The 18322-nt window shown below is 44.2% G+C and overlaps 1 protein-coding gene across 2 annotated transcripts in view; it reads left to right on the forward strand.

Annotated features, from left to right (window-relative positions):
* The window catches only part of kif26aa (kinesin family member 26Aa), a 90287-nt gene that overhangs the window by 11374 nt on the left and 60591 nt on the right, over positions 1-18322 (forward strand). For both annotated transcript variants that reach the window (XM_042094438.1, XM_042094439.1), the window contains exon 3: positions 15383-15865. In XM_042094438.1, coding sequence (XP_041950372.1) covers positions 15383-15865 — 483 coding nt within the window. The remainder of the gene's footprint in view (positions 1-15382; positions 15866-18322) is intronic.

Genomic DNA, 18322 nt, shown 5'->3' on the forward strand with positions numbered 1-18322 from the left:
CTCAGCAAACACACGTTTCTGGGAGCTCGTTTGAGCGAGTGGATTAAAATCACAAGGGACACAATGTATTTTATACAGCCCAATAAATGATAGATGCACGATTTGCATGTTTTTCTGCACACTAGCCCTCGGTGATGACAACACATTTTTTTTTTTCTAGAGGAAGCCCACTGACTTTCAGTATCCTCAATACCAAAATATTTTGTCAGGATGTCCTAGGATTCCCCGACAGAGTCTGGTCAACACAGTTTAATAGTGGAGTCTTGTCACTCACATTGTTCTTTCGCAGCATAGACACATCACCACATTATTGTCCTAAATATAGAGCTAGAGATTCAGTTGCCCTTGCAGTTTGACTGAAAAGAGAGAGATTTGGGAACCACATGAGTATTCAGCTTTAAAGGCCCCTTGGTTATTTCCCTTTGGGGTGGTCAGGCCTCGTGCCACTATTGTTTGTTTGCACAGGAAACAGCTTGGAGCTGTCCACACAACATGGACGCTGTTGCGTTTTTTCTAAAGCCTAAAGGTTCCAAATCTGTGTTGACCTGAAACTATTTTTCAATGAAGTAGTTGGCCCCCTCTCAGTCAGTTAATAAAGCCAAATTGTATGTCGGGAGAGTGAGGGGTGGGGGTGCGGCATTGTGATCTATGGGAGTTGGCCTGGTTGAGTTATAAAACTTGAAGCTGTATTGTAGCTATAGCCTTAGGAACCACACCTGGCCATGGCCTGCAAACGGCAAGGCCCTTAAACTCTCAAAGAGTCCTCCTTTGCCTCTGTCCACTAACGTTACGATCTAACTGGGGAAAATTGCTGTGACACATCCCTGTTTAAGGTAATATAAAGACTACCATCTGCTCCGAAGATGTCACCTATTTGCTAAAGTCTGACTCAGACTAAGCCACACCTGCATTGTCAAGCACAGCTCTCAGGGAACGTCTGTGTGTTCCAGATAAAAGATAAAAGTTGTGCAAAAAGAGTTTGTTACTTTTTGGAAGTTACTTTTTGGAAGCTTTTGAATCTAGACGGGTGGAGGCCAATGCAATAAAATGTTTTGAAAATTGTGTCCAGTGGAGTGGCAGATAAAAAGAGCTACCCATATTGTCCACTTCCTGTCAAAACAGGAAATGACAGTGGGGGGCAATGGGAGGGTTGGAAAATGGGACGTCTGATGTTGTTGGGCTTAGGGTTTGGCGTGCTCCTCTTTGACCTCCCTGGCTGGAAAACAAGTCAATGAAGGTCAAATCCTGCTGAGAGGAAAATTAAATATGATATTTTCATAGTTATTTTGTTGACATAGGCCGTGGAATATTTTTATTTCTGCCCAGTATACTTTTTCTTGTTGATTATGCTCCTGGCCTGGGCCCAGCACAGATCAGTGGTTAGGAGATGAACATGTGTTAGCCTTTAATAAAAAATTGATTACACTCCGTTATCAAGTTTATTAATCTGTCTGACTCTGGAAGTTCATCCTCTGGATTTCATTATCTGACGAATCTGCCACTTAGCTTGATTACCTTTTCCCTTAGAAGTGTCTGTTTTGATAAAGTATTATCTCTGTCAATCTCACTGATGTCTTTTCACCTGCTCACTTACTGGTGTTTTACAATTCCTCACATACATGTATATCATCTGGGTGACTAACATGGACATAGCCACATTGTATTTGTTGTAGGCTAAAGGAATGTGCAGTGATGTTTTTGTTTGCTGTAAACCAAGCAAATGACTGTAATTTAAATGACAGAGGCCGGTGCTCCGCTGACTGATTACACATTCTGCTAATTATCAGCAATTATCAACACAAACTGGCCAGGAAAAATTAAAACAATGCACAAGCTCATCGCTAGGTTACTGGTTTCTTGTCTCAGAGGAACTCTGGGAGAATAACAATGAGGCAATAGTGGGTGTGTTTAGAATAAAAGCCAGCTGTGTTTGATGTTAACTTCTTATGTCAATTTGCATTAATGTGATCCAAATGCAGTCCCATAATGTTTCTCATACCGTTTGAAAATGGAGTTTCCATGTACATCTTGTATGATGTCCTGGTTACGAGCTTTAAAGAATAGTAATAGGTTGAACTTTCACCTCTTCCTCTGTTATGTATGACAATCACCTGAATGAGCTGGCACAGCGGAGTATGTTGTGTTTGTCACATATAATCCTGTTTCTCATAACCTTTGGAGATCATATAAAAAGACCCCTAACCCATTGTTCTAATGTGTGTGTGTGTGTGTGTGTGTGTGTGTGTGTGTGTGTGTGTGTGTGTGTGTGTGTGTCTCTGTGGTGTGTGTGTGTGTGTGTGTACCCATAGATGTTGTTAGCCATAATCCATTTAGTTGCATTCCGCAAAGAAGTAATCACATTAGGTGATGTGAAGAGACATAACTAGCATGCTTAAGATGTTTCTGGATCCCACCTTCGGCTTTTTTGTCACCTAACTCACATATTGGGAAGGTGATTGCTCGAGGATGCATGCCTCTGCAGACTGGTGGTCATTAAGAGAAGCCTCTTGTTCTGTGGAATCAGTCCTTCATTTCATTAACTACCTTTTGCATTGGCAAAGCATTAGCAGGAGCAACCCCAGAACCCCAGAGAAAGCCTTCAGTGCGAGGAAAGACCGTGTGGAGTTGAACCTGCTCCAGGCCTCCACTGAACTTTCACGGGAAGAGCCGAGAGATTATTGATTACAAAATGCCGTTCTCACCGCCAGTCAACAGTCGGCTGCCTATTCATCTAAATGATTGAGGACATCATTTAGCTGTTAAAATGATCCAGCTCTGCCAATTCTCGGGCGAAATTCATTTAAATGTAGGGGGGGGGGGGGGGGGGGATTCAGCAAAAGAGGCTGTGATGAGTGTGTTTTCAATGCATTCCGCCAAGAGTGGCGAAGGACCCGGAGCAATCAAACAATCTGTAATGAGATTTCTGCCGCCGAAGACCACAAGACTCCCAGCGCATTTCTTCAACACTCCATGGGCCGATACAGGAAGACGAAGCTGATAGCTGGGGGAAAAAAAAACTCATTTCAGCAAAGCAAACAGGCGGAGGTCCTCTGCGAGTCTCAAGGAGGGAAAGGGTGGTGTGTGTGTGTGTGTGTGTGTGTGTGTCGGGGGGGGGGTTACGGTGCTGGGGGGGGGGGGGGGGGGGGGGGGGGGGGGGGGGGGTTACGGTGCTGAGGGGGGGGTTACGGTGCTTACACTTGGGGATCCAGTGACCTCTGACTCCGCCAGTTGCACAGTTCACATCAGCAGAGCGTGGCCTCGCATGCTAAAGAGACCCTGCTAATTGCCTGTCTAAATGCAAGGTGTGTGCCTATCGGAGTTTCATCCCATCCCCTCTCTCTTTCTCTCTCTCACACACACACACACACACACACAGATGAGAAGAGGATAAGAGTGGAAGTCACAGTTTACAGAGATTAGAGCCACTGCTAATGATTAATCCTTGGTGCAGGCTAATCCAAGATGCATCAGAAGGGACTGAGTGAGTAGAATATTGTAATTATCAGTATGCCACTACCACTCTCATGATCAATCAGAAGTTAAAACAGAAATACTTGTGTGAAAACGTGGACTACTTATCAGACACGATTGCGTACATAGTACTTTTTCTTGAGTTGCCAGTGGTCGGATTTAGAATTCTACATTTCTGTGGAAAGGTGCCACATTGTGTCAGTAAAATATGACTTGTTGTGCAGTGTTTTGAGGGTGACCTGCCTTCTAACATATAAAAGAACTCGTTAGAACAGATTACTTGTCAAAGTGTGATATTTCAATCACTAAGAAAATATATGCAACCATAATCATAAAATCCAAAGGTTATTAACCACATGCAAAGGATATAAAAGATGTCAAGGCAAAGCAAGGTGAAAGACAACTTGTAATGATTAGGCCCAAACTCATTCTGTCACTCTACGGATGAAGTTGCTAATTAACTGTCAGGGACGTGTCACTATTAATAGAATGTTTTCTCTTGGATTCCTTGGGTTTGCTACCAAGGGAGCATTGTTCTGCCTGGTGTTTCCAGACTACAAATTTTCATTGCTTTCATTGCTGTCTTAATACCCTTAATAGAGATATTTTGGAGAGGATGGCAGTCTGCCACTGTGCATCCATCAAAATGATAGTGGAAGCAGTTTGGCCATGCTTACTTTACCTCAAAGGAGAAGAGTCGTTAAACCTTTCCCTCGCAAAGCTGAGTTTCAGCTCAGCTCAGATTTCTCTGATTGTATCCCTTCTGTCAATTCTAATGAACATTGATTTCAATGTTGTGCTTACCACTCAAAAGGTATGCATTGTCATAGCGAGACTACAAATCACAGCACTACTTAGTAGTTGCTACTGATACCAATTCCCTAAGGGTCATTGATTGGTCAGGTCTAAGGGTCATTGATTGGTCAGGTCTAAGAAAATCTTCTTGGCCAATCTCATCTTTGTTTCCAGATGGACTGAGGCCTTCTGGTGAAAACAGAGCCAGATCACTAAATGAAGAAGTGATCCCTCTAAACGTGTTCTCAAAGTGTGGGGTGGGCCCCACTAGTGGGGAACAGAGACATGACAGGTGGGGCGCGAGGAACAGCAGGACATTTGTTTTTTGCCTATTTTTAATAATGTCTTTCTTTTTTGACAAGGAAGATCAAAACAAAATAGCCACACACAAACATAACAGTCATAAACAGACCGACATGTGAATTCAAATAACATCTGATCCAGCTTATCGAGGCGGGAAATCTAACGTGGAATCAAAATGTGGAAAAAATATATATGCTACCATTTTGCCGGGTTGATAGGGTCAGATGGGGCTTAAAAATCCCCCACCTCCAAAGTGGGGAATGACAAAAAAAGTTTGAAAACCACTGGGTTTCATATGAATGATAGCCATCTGCACTCACTAATGCATCATTAGGGAAAAAAAATATTTTTCTGTTTTGCTTTTACTTGTGTACCATGCATTCAAATGTGTTACACCATGCAGCAATATACAGGAGCTGGTCTATGTCACTCATTAAAGGTAGCCATCATATATATATATATATATTCTTTTTCTGATACTACGACCAAGAAATTGTGCATAAGGTCTAAATAGCAATCTCATCAAATTAAATGAGTGTGGGCATTACCAGTGCACACACACACACACACACACACACCTATCCCTCTGGTGTGTTATTGTAGCCTTGATGTTTTGCTGCCGTGTTCCTCCTAACCTTGATCTAATACAGATAATTGTGTATGAAGCGGTATTTGGGGATTTGGGGAGAGCTCATTTTTTGATCTGTCTCTCCCTGAGCCCTGTGTGTAGTCTATACTGTGGCTTTTTTTCTCTCCATTCAATGAAAAAAACCCCTCTTTACTCTTAAATGAAGCAAAAGCCATCAGTGTAATTGTGCCTCTGGGCCAAGTTGATATAAATCTGAACAAACATGCATATGAGAATGAAAAAAGAGATAATTTAAGTCCACGAGATGAGATTATTTCAGTTCAGTGTTGAAAAAAATTGATTTTTTTTTCTTTTTTCAATTTTGCTCATTTTGTACAGTTAATCGCATTTATCCTTCTGCTAATTTGCTACACTGATACGGAGTGCTTTAGCGTTAATGATGCTTCAGTGGCTCCTTGGTTTTTTATGCCACTGGTGGACCAATTCTCCTCGCCTCCCCTCATCGCATCCGTCTCAGCCATATCATCTCGCTTCTCTGCTGCCACATCCAACCAGAAGGCCTGGTACGTGATCAGACCCTAACCGAGACATTTTGATTCCCCATCTTCATTTAGCACAGCGAGTGACCCCCCCCCCCCCCCCCCCCCCCCACCCCACCCTGCCTTTCCACTGAGCTGACAGTCTTAGCTGGGGACCTTGTGTGTCTCATTTGAATGTTAAGCAAACCAGGGGAAGCGACTGCCAAATGGCCTCGGGCATTGTCCTTCTAGTCCCAGTTGATGTAATGGCTAAATGGCCATTGTTAATGTGCTCCAAAGGCTTGCTGCTTGGCAACAATAGAAGTCCATAGCAATCAGGATGAGGATTAGCCCCCTTTGAGCCTTCAGTAGATAACATAACTTTGTGCCCCGTTTTTTTTTTTTTGTTATATGATGGATCCTGTATATATTCTGTTTGATATAGCATCTCTACTAACTGGGACACACAAACACAACCCCCCCGCCCATCTTATGCAATGCCCTAACAGTGCTTATGGAAGGAGCATGGTTGTCTTTTGAATGTTTGAATATATATTCCATGCAACTAGGTTCACTTATGTAACAGCACTCTCATCTGACACCTGCATGGCTTTGATCTGTATCTGAGAGTCTTGTATGCACACATACGTAGCAACCTGAGGTAAACAAATCACGGCCGCGCTTTTCCTTGTCAGAGCTGTTTCGAAGGATAAAAACATACTCAGGAATTCAGGAATAAAAGTCTGTTCATCACTATCACCCCCCCCCCCCCCCCCCCGTCCACACACACACACACACACACACACACACACACCACCGCCACCATCACCACCACCACACACACACACACACACACACACACACACACACCACCATCACCACACACACACACACTCACACACACACCCAACCCCGCCTGAGTGTGGCCTCATCAAAGATTTACTGTATGTTTACGTTTCCATGGCGATTGCCTGTTGTTTTTCCTGCTCTGCAGACCTCCATGCGAAGGCTGCATATAGATTAATGTGCTGTCAATCACCAGCACCCCACTGCAACAAACTGGGGACTGGGAGTAGGGTGTAGGGTGTAGGGGGAAGGGCTTTTAATTTATTACCCCATTACTCCATGCCTAGGACTGCCAGTTGCTTCACACCATGATCACAGTCATCCGTTTACTCACAAAGGCCCCATGCTCACACATTTACAGAGAAATGTTACTCTGTATGTGTGTGTATGTATGTGTGTGTGTGTGTGTGTGTCTCTCTCTCTCCCTCTGTGTGTGTGTGTGTCTGGAGAAAGGGTATATTTATGTGTTTACATGCTTGTGTATGTGGTTCTATGTACCTGCCTATTTGCCAGAAGTCAGAAATGATAAAACAAGCTTATATAACTCAACTTCTCCCACTTTATTCTCTGTCCTACTTTTGTCACGGGGAAATTTGTTCTCATAACTGGTGGTGACATGGTATCAGGGTGCACACTGCGGTCATCATTAAAAGTGTGCCATCCAAAAGAAAAAAATGAAAGAAAAAAAATCAAACGTGGCCACTTGAACGCTTAATGTAATCGTGTGTCATCAAAAGCGTGTTCCATCATTGGGGCGCTTCCTCGTTATAATGGGAGATTATTGGGCGGGATGCGACGGTAATGGAGTGTAATTGCTCTATTAAGCCGCACCATTAGAATTTCCCACTTGCCTCATAGTCAATTACGCCTGTGTCATTAGCCCCTGTTCTGGTGCTGTCCATGACTTCACTCTCGCTCGGAGTCCATGGGTCTTCTTCAGACGAGGAGGTGAGGGCAGTACAGGGCTATCTGACCTTAAAGAGAATGGACTGTTGTGTACGCAGTCATCCAGATGGAATGAGTGGTAATTTTTTATATTTTATTTCTGGAATCACCACTGCGACAATTATGCCTAATCAGTGATCACATTTGCATTCATGAAGAGTTCAGTTGATTAGCAAGCAAGAATGTTGGGAAGTGAGTGGATCATTCTGAGACAACAGCAGTCTGTTCATAAATAGGCCCTTCTTTAGGTGACTCCATGGTCATCAAACGAATTCACTGTTCTGGGTGCTTTAACACAGGACCAGGTACATTGTTTAACCCTGAAATTGCTGCAGAGCATTTTAAAGAATATTGTTAAATGCAATGTGTAGCCACTGTGTTCAAAACTCAATAACTGACTGTCTGGATTCATCTACTAGATCCCATGTGGATGGGTAGGGTTTTTGTACTGACATATTATGAATTCATTAATTCAACTTGCCTATACTGTACATAATTACATTATTTCAGTGTCTCGGTGTACCTAAGAGTACACTGGAACACAAATGAGACAACCTACACAGTCTTTTTAAGTAGATGACCTTTTGCATGGTAGCAATCTGTTTGCACTTAATAGAGAGAAATGTCCCTATCTGTCCTAATGACTGACAGCCAGTATCCATTATACCACAGAACATGGTGTGGTACATTTCTGTATTTCTGTCATTGCTTCACACTCTGTCTGTGACTACTTTCTCTGTCTTGGTTCTAAACCACTAATGAATGGTAAGTGTTGTTCTGTGCTGTCAGGTGTTCCAGAACTGCAGTCCACATCCCAGGATGGATAGCCTACTCTGCTGTCAGTGGTTATATGGTTGACTTCCTGTTTCCTGTCTGCTAATTGGCTTAGAAGTAGCCAATTGTGGAGATTCACAAGAGACCAGACAAGTGAACTTGTGCTCCGTTGGCATAAATATGCCGACACACTATTCAGATGAATGCACTGTTTTTCTTCATTACATGAATGTATGGCCAAACACCTGCATGAAGGAAGCCCTGAAATCAGGCTAATCAGCACATACACAGAGGGCAGTGGCTTTAAATAACATAGAAGAATGGGGTAAGATGAGCCATTTTTTACATTCTTCATCATTCACACCAAACAAAAATTCAAAGTGTTCTACAACTTCTGTAACCAACAACTCTTTGATAACTTACAGTATAAGGGTAAAGAAATGTGCTCACTGCAAATAAGTCTCGTGGCATAACTTACCCCATGTCAAGTCAACTTTAATAGTGCATTTCATACACAGAGGTCATTCAATGTGCTTTACATAAACAAGAGCAAACAGGAATAGCTGATAAAAGCATAGAAGGGCAATAGTCAAAGAATAGTTTAAAAAGTAAAGAATAATAATAAAGATCATAATAAAAAGAATAAAACGCACAAGGTAAAATCATTTTAAAATAAAGAATATTTAATAAGCAAAAAAACAAAGGCAAAAGTAGTAAAAAAGTAATAAAAGACAAGGTAGAATAATCAAGGCAGGTTCAGAATTTGTAACTTAGCGCAGTTAGCAGAAAGCATCTGAGAACAGTTTGGTCTTAAGTCTAGATTTAAAACTGGCTACAGTTGGGGCCTTATTTATGTCCAGAGCTGAGCCGCATAGCAACTAAAAGCCCTCACATCATAGCTTTAAAGGGCACCAATTGAGGTTGTAATGCATCAGAATGTTGTTCTATTGACATTTTCTCTAAATCACCCTAACTCTGGACATGAATGGAATCCACTTGGAGAGCAAAAACATAGGCCTATTTTTACCCATATATATATATATTTTTAACCACATTTGCCATGTGATGTACCTTTCCATAGATTGTAAAGAATGATTCCCTCTTTCTTAAAATGCTGTCACATTAGTTTACGGTTTCCTAGAAAAAAGGGGTGGCTCATTTTACCCCTATGCTCAACTTACCCTGTTCTCCCTTATAGATCTGGAAACCTTTAAGACAAGAATAATAAATACTCAGTGGTAATTCACACCTCACACATACAGGTTAACGACAAATGATTCCTTCTTTTGTATCAGACTGAGACAGTTCTCTCGCACATGCTGTTGATATGCAGTCAATAATGAGCAGTAGCTGCCCCCAGGATAGAATAGAACCTTGAAGCATCCTTTGGGCTAGTAGTAGAAGGCCTAGTGACCTGCCGACATTTCCTCAGATGACTCAATTATTTTGGTGTTATTATTTTAAAAAGAGACAATGCAGTAAAAAAAGAAGCAATGAAAATAGTCTTTACAATATATTTGACTCAATCAAGTCAAGAGTGAAGTGGGTCAAAAATGTAGCACTGATTAGAGCTACACTTTACAGTGCATAATTATGGGTGACGCCTAAATCACATGCCATATTTACGTGTTTGGGATGCCAGTAAACTCTTGCTTAGCATTCTGGGATGTCCCCTGACGACAAGCTCTACACAGGTATTTTAATTAGACGTCTGCTGTCTGCACTCGCATGAATATGCACATCTCAGCAGTTACCAGGGGAGGAAAGGCTAGCGGCTCCTAGTAACAAAGAGGACCTGCTCTCAAGACAACCTGAGGAGTTGGGAAATGTCACCACTGTAATTCATGTTGACATTGTTTTGGTCCCACTGCTTCTGGACCCACCTTTCTACCTGTGTGTCCCAAATACACAGTCTAGACATGAAGGGAATGCTACAGCAGTAGGCAGTATCTGTTGCATCAAGTATCAATGAGAGGCAGTATCTATGTAATTAAAATGCTTGTTTTACACAAGAACAAAGATATCTGCGCTTCAACTAAATTCTCTTTTTGTTAAGGATTTCATCATTGAATAATGCAATATGGCTAACCTAGCCGCTGTGTAGTCCTATGCTGTCTCTGTAGAGGCAAGGAGGCATCATTGTGGTGTTGTCTGTGTAATGTTTACGACCCCAGCGCTCTTGTGAAAACAGCAGACAGCACAGACGTGCTCCACCTCCGCCAGCTTGAGGGCTTTAGCAATGTAAATAAATGCAGGGAAGCTGCCACTCTGGGCAGCAGGGGAGTGCAGAGGTATCCAGGCAGTTTTCATTAGCTGCTGAGACAACTCAGTTCCTGCTGGAAAGCAGTTCATTAGTTTAGATTCATAAAATTATCATTCTTTTTAATTTAGCTAGCCCTCTAGCCCTGGCTGAACTAGTGGGCTGGTGAATTTTTATCCTGTTCCCTTATTTTGTCTTGTTATGATGGCAGTAATCAATCTTGTAAATATTTGAACACTACAACAACAGCCATTTGTTGTAACTGTGGACATGCACATTTGCATTCTCATGTTTGCTAAGTGATATAATTTGGTTTTGGTTAGCAACTGTTGCTATAAAAAGAAAAACAAGGAAAAGTAAAGATAGTCAACAGACAACTGCAGGGATGAAGGGCCATCCCTGAAATTTCGGGGAGGTGATTTATAGGCTAAGAGGTGATTTATGGGGGCCCTGTGAGAGCAGGTCCGCCCATGGGCCCTTCAGACCCCTCAGTCCCTCAGCCTGCTCCTCAGTTGACTCTGAGAGCCTGAAGACTTCACACTAGCACAGAAGAAAAAAACTGCCTTTGGAAACTTCTAACCATCTTGGAACGAACTTTCAGACACCAGAGGTAGGACTGAATTTAACACAGTGCACAAGGTGATATAGCTATGCCTGTAACTGTGCTGTTTGTTTTATTTTGTACTTTGTGTAGTTATTGTCAGTCTTGTTCTTGCAGACTGGTAGGCATCCTTCATTCAATGAGGCAGAAGAATTCAACTGTAGCTTTTAAGCTGCTCTGAATTGGAATGTATTTCATTCCGACCGGCGCCTTTATTTCCTTCCGAACAGCGTCTTTATTTCCTCAACGTAGATATTTTTCACAAGCTACTACTGTGCCTTTGAGTATTGTTCTCGTAGCTTGATTTTTGCACAGTGGATTCAGCTTATTTTCTTTCTTCTGCTGAGCAATATATGTCTGCAAGGATTCTGTAGTCAGTAATTCTGCGATTTAAGGGCTCTTCTTTAATGTGTCTTATATAAGCCCTGAGTCTGTATTCAGTGGATTCTAGCACTCTTTAATGGCGGAACAAGTGGATGTGGGTGTTTCAGTATGCGAATGGGAAAGTCTGAGCGGACCTTCGGGTCAGACTGGCTACAGCTGTAAACACACTCTTTAACTGTGCCTTAACAACCCAGTGGAGCCAGGCCTCTATTCTAAAGCCTGGGCATCTCACAGTGGTCGTAACGTTTTTGTGAAGGCAGGGGAGAGAGTGGTTTTGTTGTTTTGTTGTTGTTGTTTAAACACCAACTGGACACCAACTGTGGCTGCTTTGACCCTGACGCTTTTTTATGAATAGGTGTTAAAAGTTTAAGAAAACAGGCCCAGGCATCATTGTGTGGCAAGTTCACAGCCAGACTCCATGATCTCCGACAGGAAGTCACACTTGTGTGAGAAAGTAGGGACTCTCACTACTGGCAGGAAGTTCTGCCTTTCTTTCTTTTTTTTGTCTTTGTCAAAGCTGTGTGTAAAAATCTGAGATTATATCCGAGAAACGTGCTGTGCTGCACCAGGTCTTTCATCCATTCTTGATGCGAGGCTCAGATTCCTTTTGTGTTAGAAAGTGGGGGGAAAAATCTCCCATCCAGCCCTTTCTCTTACTTTTCCTGTCAGGTCAATGGTTGCTTAACAGGACAGAAAATTGCTTCACAGGCAATTGTTTCTCAATGGAGAATGCAATCAGCCAGCACATGTTGACATTGCATGTCTTCACTGATGAAGCCTCAGTAGGTTTATTAATCACTCAGTCCACATTGGGATCTACAAACACTATTTCCTACTATCTCACTCTTTTTGTCATCATGTCCTAATTCTGTGCATTGTGCCAGAGAGGACATGTTATGTTGCATGTTTCGTTCCTGAGAATGTCTCTCTCTCTCTTGTCACATGCTCAGAGAGGCGTTCATCTGATACCTGTGGGAAAACGCAGGCCACTGCATCTGTGAGCCCCCTTTGCAGACATGTGGCGCTGTATATCATGTTTACCGCCACTCCTCCGCAAGTCTATCCCTCGCATTGTGTCGTCTGGGTGGTGAAAGGAGAGGCACAGGTGGTCCCGGCCTGGTGGGGTCGCAGCACGTCACTGCCACAATGTGCTCCTCTGAAGTGGCCCTGAAGTGTGCCTACGCGCCCGTGCTAAGCCCCTCACCCCCCCAGTCTGGAGACAACAGGGCTGCTACACGCGTGGGGTGGAGCCGAGGCAGCACAGGGCCCATTGGAGGGTGTTGACTCATGATGAAAGGGTCAGTGACCTTTTTTTTTGTGCGCTTGTCCCACAAAGGCCACCAAACCCCAGTGGCCACAATAGCCAAAGCAGACGACAGCCTCGTCTTAAGCCCCGACTACAATGGGCCGCCCTGTGGTTCTCGCCAGGCCTTATAGTGGCCATGGTCTAAGGGGGAAGGAGGGTCGTCAGTGCAACACAAGTTCTGTGATTTCATGTTTGTGTCTGACAAATGGTCCTTAGAAACTGTGCACCTGTTATGCTATAAAGGAAAGAAATGAGGAAAAATCACCAGAGCTGAGCTTGGTGTTGAGTAACGCAGAAATATTCTTGCAGCTTTGAGTGAGTGGGTTTTAATTGTGTGCCTGGACTTGTGCCCAACATTTACAGTTGGAAATTAGGAAGCTGAGAGGAAATGTGTTTGGAAAACTGGATCAACTTGAATTTATATTGATGAACTAATGGAACAATTGTTAGCTCTTATGTTCAGTCCTATTTGTTTGTCCTCAAAGCGTGTAAACAGTTTAATGAGTACCCAAATTAATGAGTACCCCAATTGATTGCCCCGGATTTTGTTTCAGAAATCTGGTCGCCTTATGCCAAATTGACATCCAATTTGCAGTTTTGCAGCTGCCTGGTTCTCAGAACCTGTTACTTGTGGCCAGGCCTACTGACTGCTCTAGTCCCTTTCATCATGTGATTAGTGTAAAACTTGACAAATATTGTTCTTACAGGAAATATAAACATGGGAAAGATCACTATGAGTAAAAATAGTGGCACATTGTGGGAACACATTTTATGGAAATGTATATGACCTCTCCCTGGCGAGTCTGAAAAGTGAAGGCACAGCAAAAACAAAAACGTAACAAAGTCAAATTCAAACAGGTCGTAGAAATGGCCACCGCTCCTGGGGATGTGCGAACAGATTGGAGGCATCTGGCACAGCCGTCCCCGGGTCCTCCCCAGTGAACTCTCTCGCCTTACGATCCTCTAGACCCAGACAAAAGCACTCAATCAGCACGCTTCGCCATACCGATGAGGGGCCCCGCTCCATCCCTGACCTCCCCCTTAACTCCCGCACGCATAAACTTGGGGCGACAGTAATGCCGGGTGGGTGGATGGGTGGAGCGGGTTGGGTTGGGGTGGGGTGGGGTGATTGGCGGTCGGTGAGGTCCTCATGCGTGACGGAGAAGCATCAGCAGGAAGGCCGCGGCTGAGTTTATTAGGACTCCTAAATCAGCTTTTATATACAATGTCGGCCGCGGGGCTATGGGGGTGATGCATTGTGCTGAGGTAAGGACAGCTGTTGGGTTGGATCAGCATGTGCTCAAGTTCAGCTTAAGGCTCCAGGCAAAGTAATTAAGATAGGAGCTGTATGTTGGACTTGTTGCTTACCCCACAAGCTCACCTTTGTTATGGTGAAGTGTCATTGATGACAGGCCAAATGGCCTCCGTAGATTGTGGGCCAGACAGAGATCTGCACTTTTGGCAAATTGCCTTATGTTTCAGGTCAAGTAGCACAGAATTCCTGTCGTGTAATTGCGTGCATCCTTTAGTGTAATTACTTTCGTATGATTGCATGTATCCTTTAGTGTAATTACTTTTGTATGATTGCATGTATCCTTTTGTGTAATGTGTATTAGAAAGAAGCGGATTTAGTTTGAAAGTCCATGATAAGTAAAAATGTGGTCCTACAGGCTTACAAACGTGTTGTTACAAGTACATTGTAAAAACCCCCCATAATTATTGCTTACCAACACGTTATTCTTCCACTGCGTTGCATCTGCCATTGAGGTAACCCTTATGCAAAGCGTTCTGGAGTATTTTCTGGAACAATTAGCCTCTCTTATTAGCATTAGCATTTAAAGGGAAAAAGAGATCTCTCGCTTTGGTGTCTTGAAAGGCACTTACCCCTACTGCTCTTGTTCTATTACTCCTCACCAAATCAGGTGAAATGAAGGCTTTTAGAAAAGGCAAAGTGTCTCTGCGGAGGCTGAACAGATCGCTGCATCCCTCCATGCTACGTCTATTTGATGTATAAACTGCCAACAGGTTGGGAATCAATGTTAGCCTCCAGGTGTTATTTGTCTCTAAATGTTACCAATGGACACTGCTGTAAAAAGGTTCATTATTCTCTCACAGCATGTGGTTTGTTGAGATCACACAGTGCCTTGAAAGGTATCATTTAGTCTGCTAACAGATGCAGTCTGCTTTGGATCCTTGTTGACATCGCATCCAATGGCATGTGCAATTCTCTTTTCCCCGAACACATCTGTTTTTGTTTGTGAGTTTAAGTGTCTATGTGTGGGCGTGTGCATTGGTATACCTACTTATGTGTGTTTTTGGTTTGGTATATTTTTTATACTGTTCACTGATTTATACTGTTAGCCTACATACTGAATTTTGAAGTGAACAGTACAGTAAAAAAGCCTTCTCTTCTTTTTTTTCTGCTATGTTATTCAGAATCCTGTCACATATTAAACGACACAGTGTCAGATTGAATGGCCATGCTTTTCCTGCCAGGCCAACCCAGACAAGTTCCATTTGCACTCGTTTTCCTTGACTGAATATTGCTCATACCAAAACATATGGCTAATGACCTGCCATCTCTCTGCAGGATCCCAGCTTTGCGGCGTTCCTGCTTGACAAGCTCCAAGCGTTGGAATGGCCGCCCCGAGGGAGGCATGCTGGGAGCTCTTGTGAGGTGTGTGGCACCCCCCTGCACTATCTGAGACGCCTCGCCCTGCAGAAGGCCCTCGAGCTAGCCAGAGATATGCCCGACCCGCAGCCAGGACCCTTCTCTGGGTTCCCACCCCGGCCAGCCGCACAGAGCGTCGTGACGTTACCCTCGGCGCACCAGACATCGCAAGATTGGTCAATCCAGAGTTCCCACGCCAGGTCATCGGCCAAGCCCTATGGAGCGTCAGCGTCAGGGGACAAGCAGAGAGATCAAGGGTGGGCGCCTAGTGGGGCGTCAGGAGGTCCTCCGCCCCCCTGTCTGGCCAAAGTCACCCCTCTGCCTGTCCACGCCCAGCACTACCTGGAGGGGGTTTGGAGCGTCCACAGGGTCAGTCGGTCATCACACCACCACTATGCTCAGGTGAGTCAGATGCACACAGTTCAGCTCATATCAGTCCCATTCACCTCAGGTCAAATCAGTGGATGCTACTAAATCCATTCACTATGTCATTTCACTTGTAGTGTTGTCAATAAATGTAAACAAAAATAAAGAACGATATATTATCAAAACCCCATCCTATCCCCCTAAACAAACACAAAAGATTTGCTGGGGTGACAGTAAGGTAGAGGAAAAGAAGAGGCTGCTTTAAAGCCATATCCCCTGCTGAAGCAGCTCATGAACCATATAAAACTCACACCATGTCTGAACGGGGTCAACATGCTCCCTGGAGTGACTTAGTAAACACAAACTCTGAATCATGTCGTCTCACGGTAGGAGGTGAGCCCACAAATCCCGCTGTCAACTCTTAAGTCCTCTCACACAGTTGGGGACTTTTTTCCCACTTTCCCATGGTCCACCCAAGGCTCTCCTTGTCCAGTATCTTTACAAGCGATAATCCTCTCCCTGTGTCCCTGTCCCCTGTGATGCCTTGTATATCTCTCTCGGAAGGCTTAGTTTATGGTATGTCCAAGACTGGAGTTATTTATTAGCTTTCCTTAACCTCCACACAGACCCCCCCCCCCCCCACTCTGTTGGTTTTATGTGATTGCCCATAATCATATTATCACAGAGCTCTGCACCAGTTCATGGCCGACGCATCTCCAATATGACTGGGGTTAAGTGGCTCATCAGGACCCTAGCGGAAGGACCTTCAGCCCCGTAGCAGAGATGAGATGTCACCCCTCCCGTGATGTAGCAGATGCGTTAAGCAGACATTGGAGGCTACGTGACCTGACCTCGCCGCCAGCTTTAGTGTAATAATAACGGATGGTTCGCGAATGAACACTGTGTATCTAGCCATTAAAGGGGTGAATTAAAATCTTGACCATTCAGCAGATTCATTTGAGGAAATGACAGATTATTACACTGTAAAATTGTCCTTACAAAACAAATTTCCTCACACACATTCCTCAGATCTCATTTTGTTCGGATGGCACAGGCACAGACTGGAAGAGAAAGTGAGAGAGAGAGAATGAGTGAGAGTGTGTGTGTGTGTGTGTGTGTGTGTGTGTGTGTGTGTGTGTGTGTGTGTGTGTGTGTGTGTGTATGTATATGTGTGTATATATTTGTGTGTGTGTGTGTGAGTTTGTTTATGCTTATCTATATAACCAGTGCTGGCTCAGATAGCTGAAAGGCAAATGAGGATAGGGACACTCTGACGTGCGCCTCAGGTACGCCAGCCCAGCTGCATCTGGACTCACTGGAGTGGAGAGGAACCTCATTGGCCTTCAGGGCCATATTGTTTGTGTGCGCGGGCGTTCACGGCATCGCCACCTCAAGGGAAGATAGCATCCGTCAGCTTGGCCATCGGAGAGAGAGAGAGAGAGAGAGAGAGAGAGAGAGAGGGAGAGAGAGAGAGAGAGAGAGAGAGAGAGAGAGAGAGGAGAGAGAGAGAGATGTGTTTCGAGACCATACAAGCGTGGGGATTTATGTGAACCTATGCTTGGGCAAAGACTAGTAAGTGTCAGTGGATGAGAGATCTTAAGCTTAAGCATCATGGCCAAGCAGACGCAGACGAAGGTGAATTGGATGAGATGAGGAACGAGAGAGAGAGAGAGCGACGGAATAGGAGTGAGAGAAAAGACGGAGGAGAAAAACTCAGAGGGACCTCATTAATAATCAGATTGGAAAAAAAGGTCCTCGATGGTCTTCTGCCGTGCTTCTCTTGACCTTCCGGTCAGAAGATTGGGCATTAAGTCATCTCCGCGCTGACTTATTGGATTAGCATAAGGGCGGAGCGACGGCGACCTCATCGTCCCGCGAGTGCCATCCGTCAAAGTGCCATGCCAACAGTCCTGATTACTGCACTCGTCCGACGCCATGATATGGGCATGACCCCGGCGCCCGCCGACTGGGTCTTGACCTTTCAGGAAGCGAGCGAGAGTGATAACGCCATAATGGCTCTGCTCCCCCTATCCTATCGTGCCACTGCCGCGCTCCCTATAGATTTTGCATTAGTGTTTTGTTTATGATGGTGTTTTAACGAGTGTGTGACGATGGAGAAATCAATGGCGAGCTGATTGAATATGCAAATAGATTGGATCTGCCCGAGATATCAGTCAGAGCACATGCAATCTACCTGTGATGATGATGATGATGATGATGATGGGCTGACACTGGACCACGTCTGTCCCGGCACAGGGCCAGATCTGAGCAGTCGGCTGCTCTCGAAGTCTAACGGAAGAGAGTTCAGTCTGGGTTAGGTGGGTTTCTGTTGTCCTGTGTGATAATGTGCTTCAGGGTGTGTCCAGGGTTCAAGGCGAATGGACAAAGGGAGCACTACTCTGGGCAATTCCTTTCCGCCCATGTCTTACTATCCAATCAGCCTTAGGCCTCATCTGGATTGGGTGTTTTTTTATATAATACTAGAGATACATT

The sequence above is a fragment of the Alosa sapidissima genome, chromosome 6 (genome assembly GCF_018492685.1).
Source record: "Alosa sapidissima isolate fAloSap1 chromosome 6, fAloSap1.pri, whole genome shotgun sequence".
Classification (NCBI taxonomy): Eukaryota; Metazoa; Chordata; class Actinopteri; order Clupeiformes; family Clupeidae; genus Alosa; species Alosa sapidissima.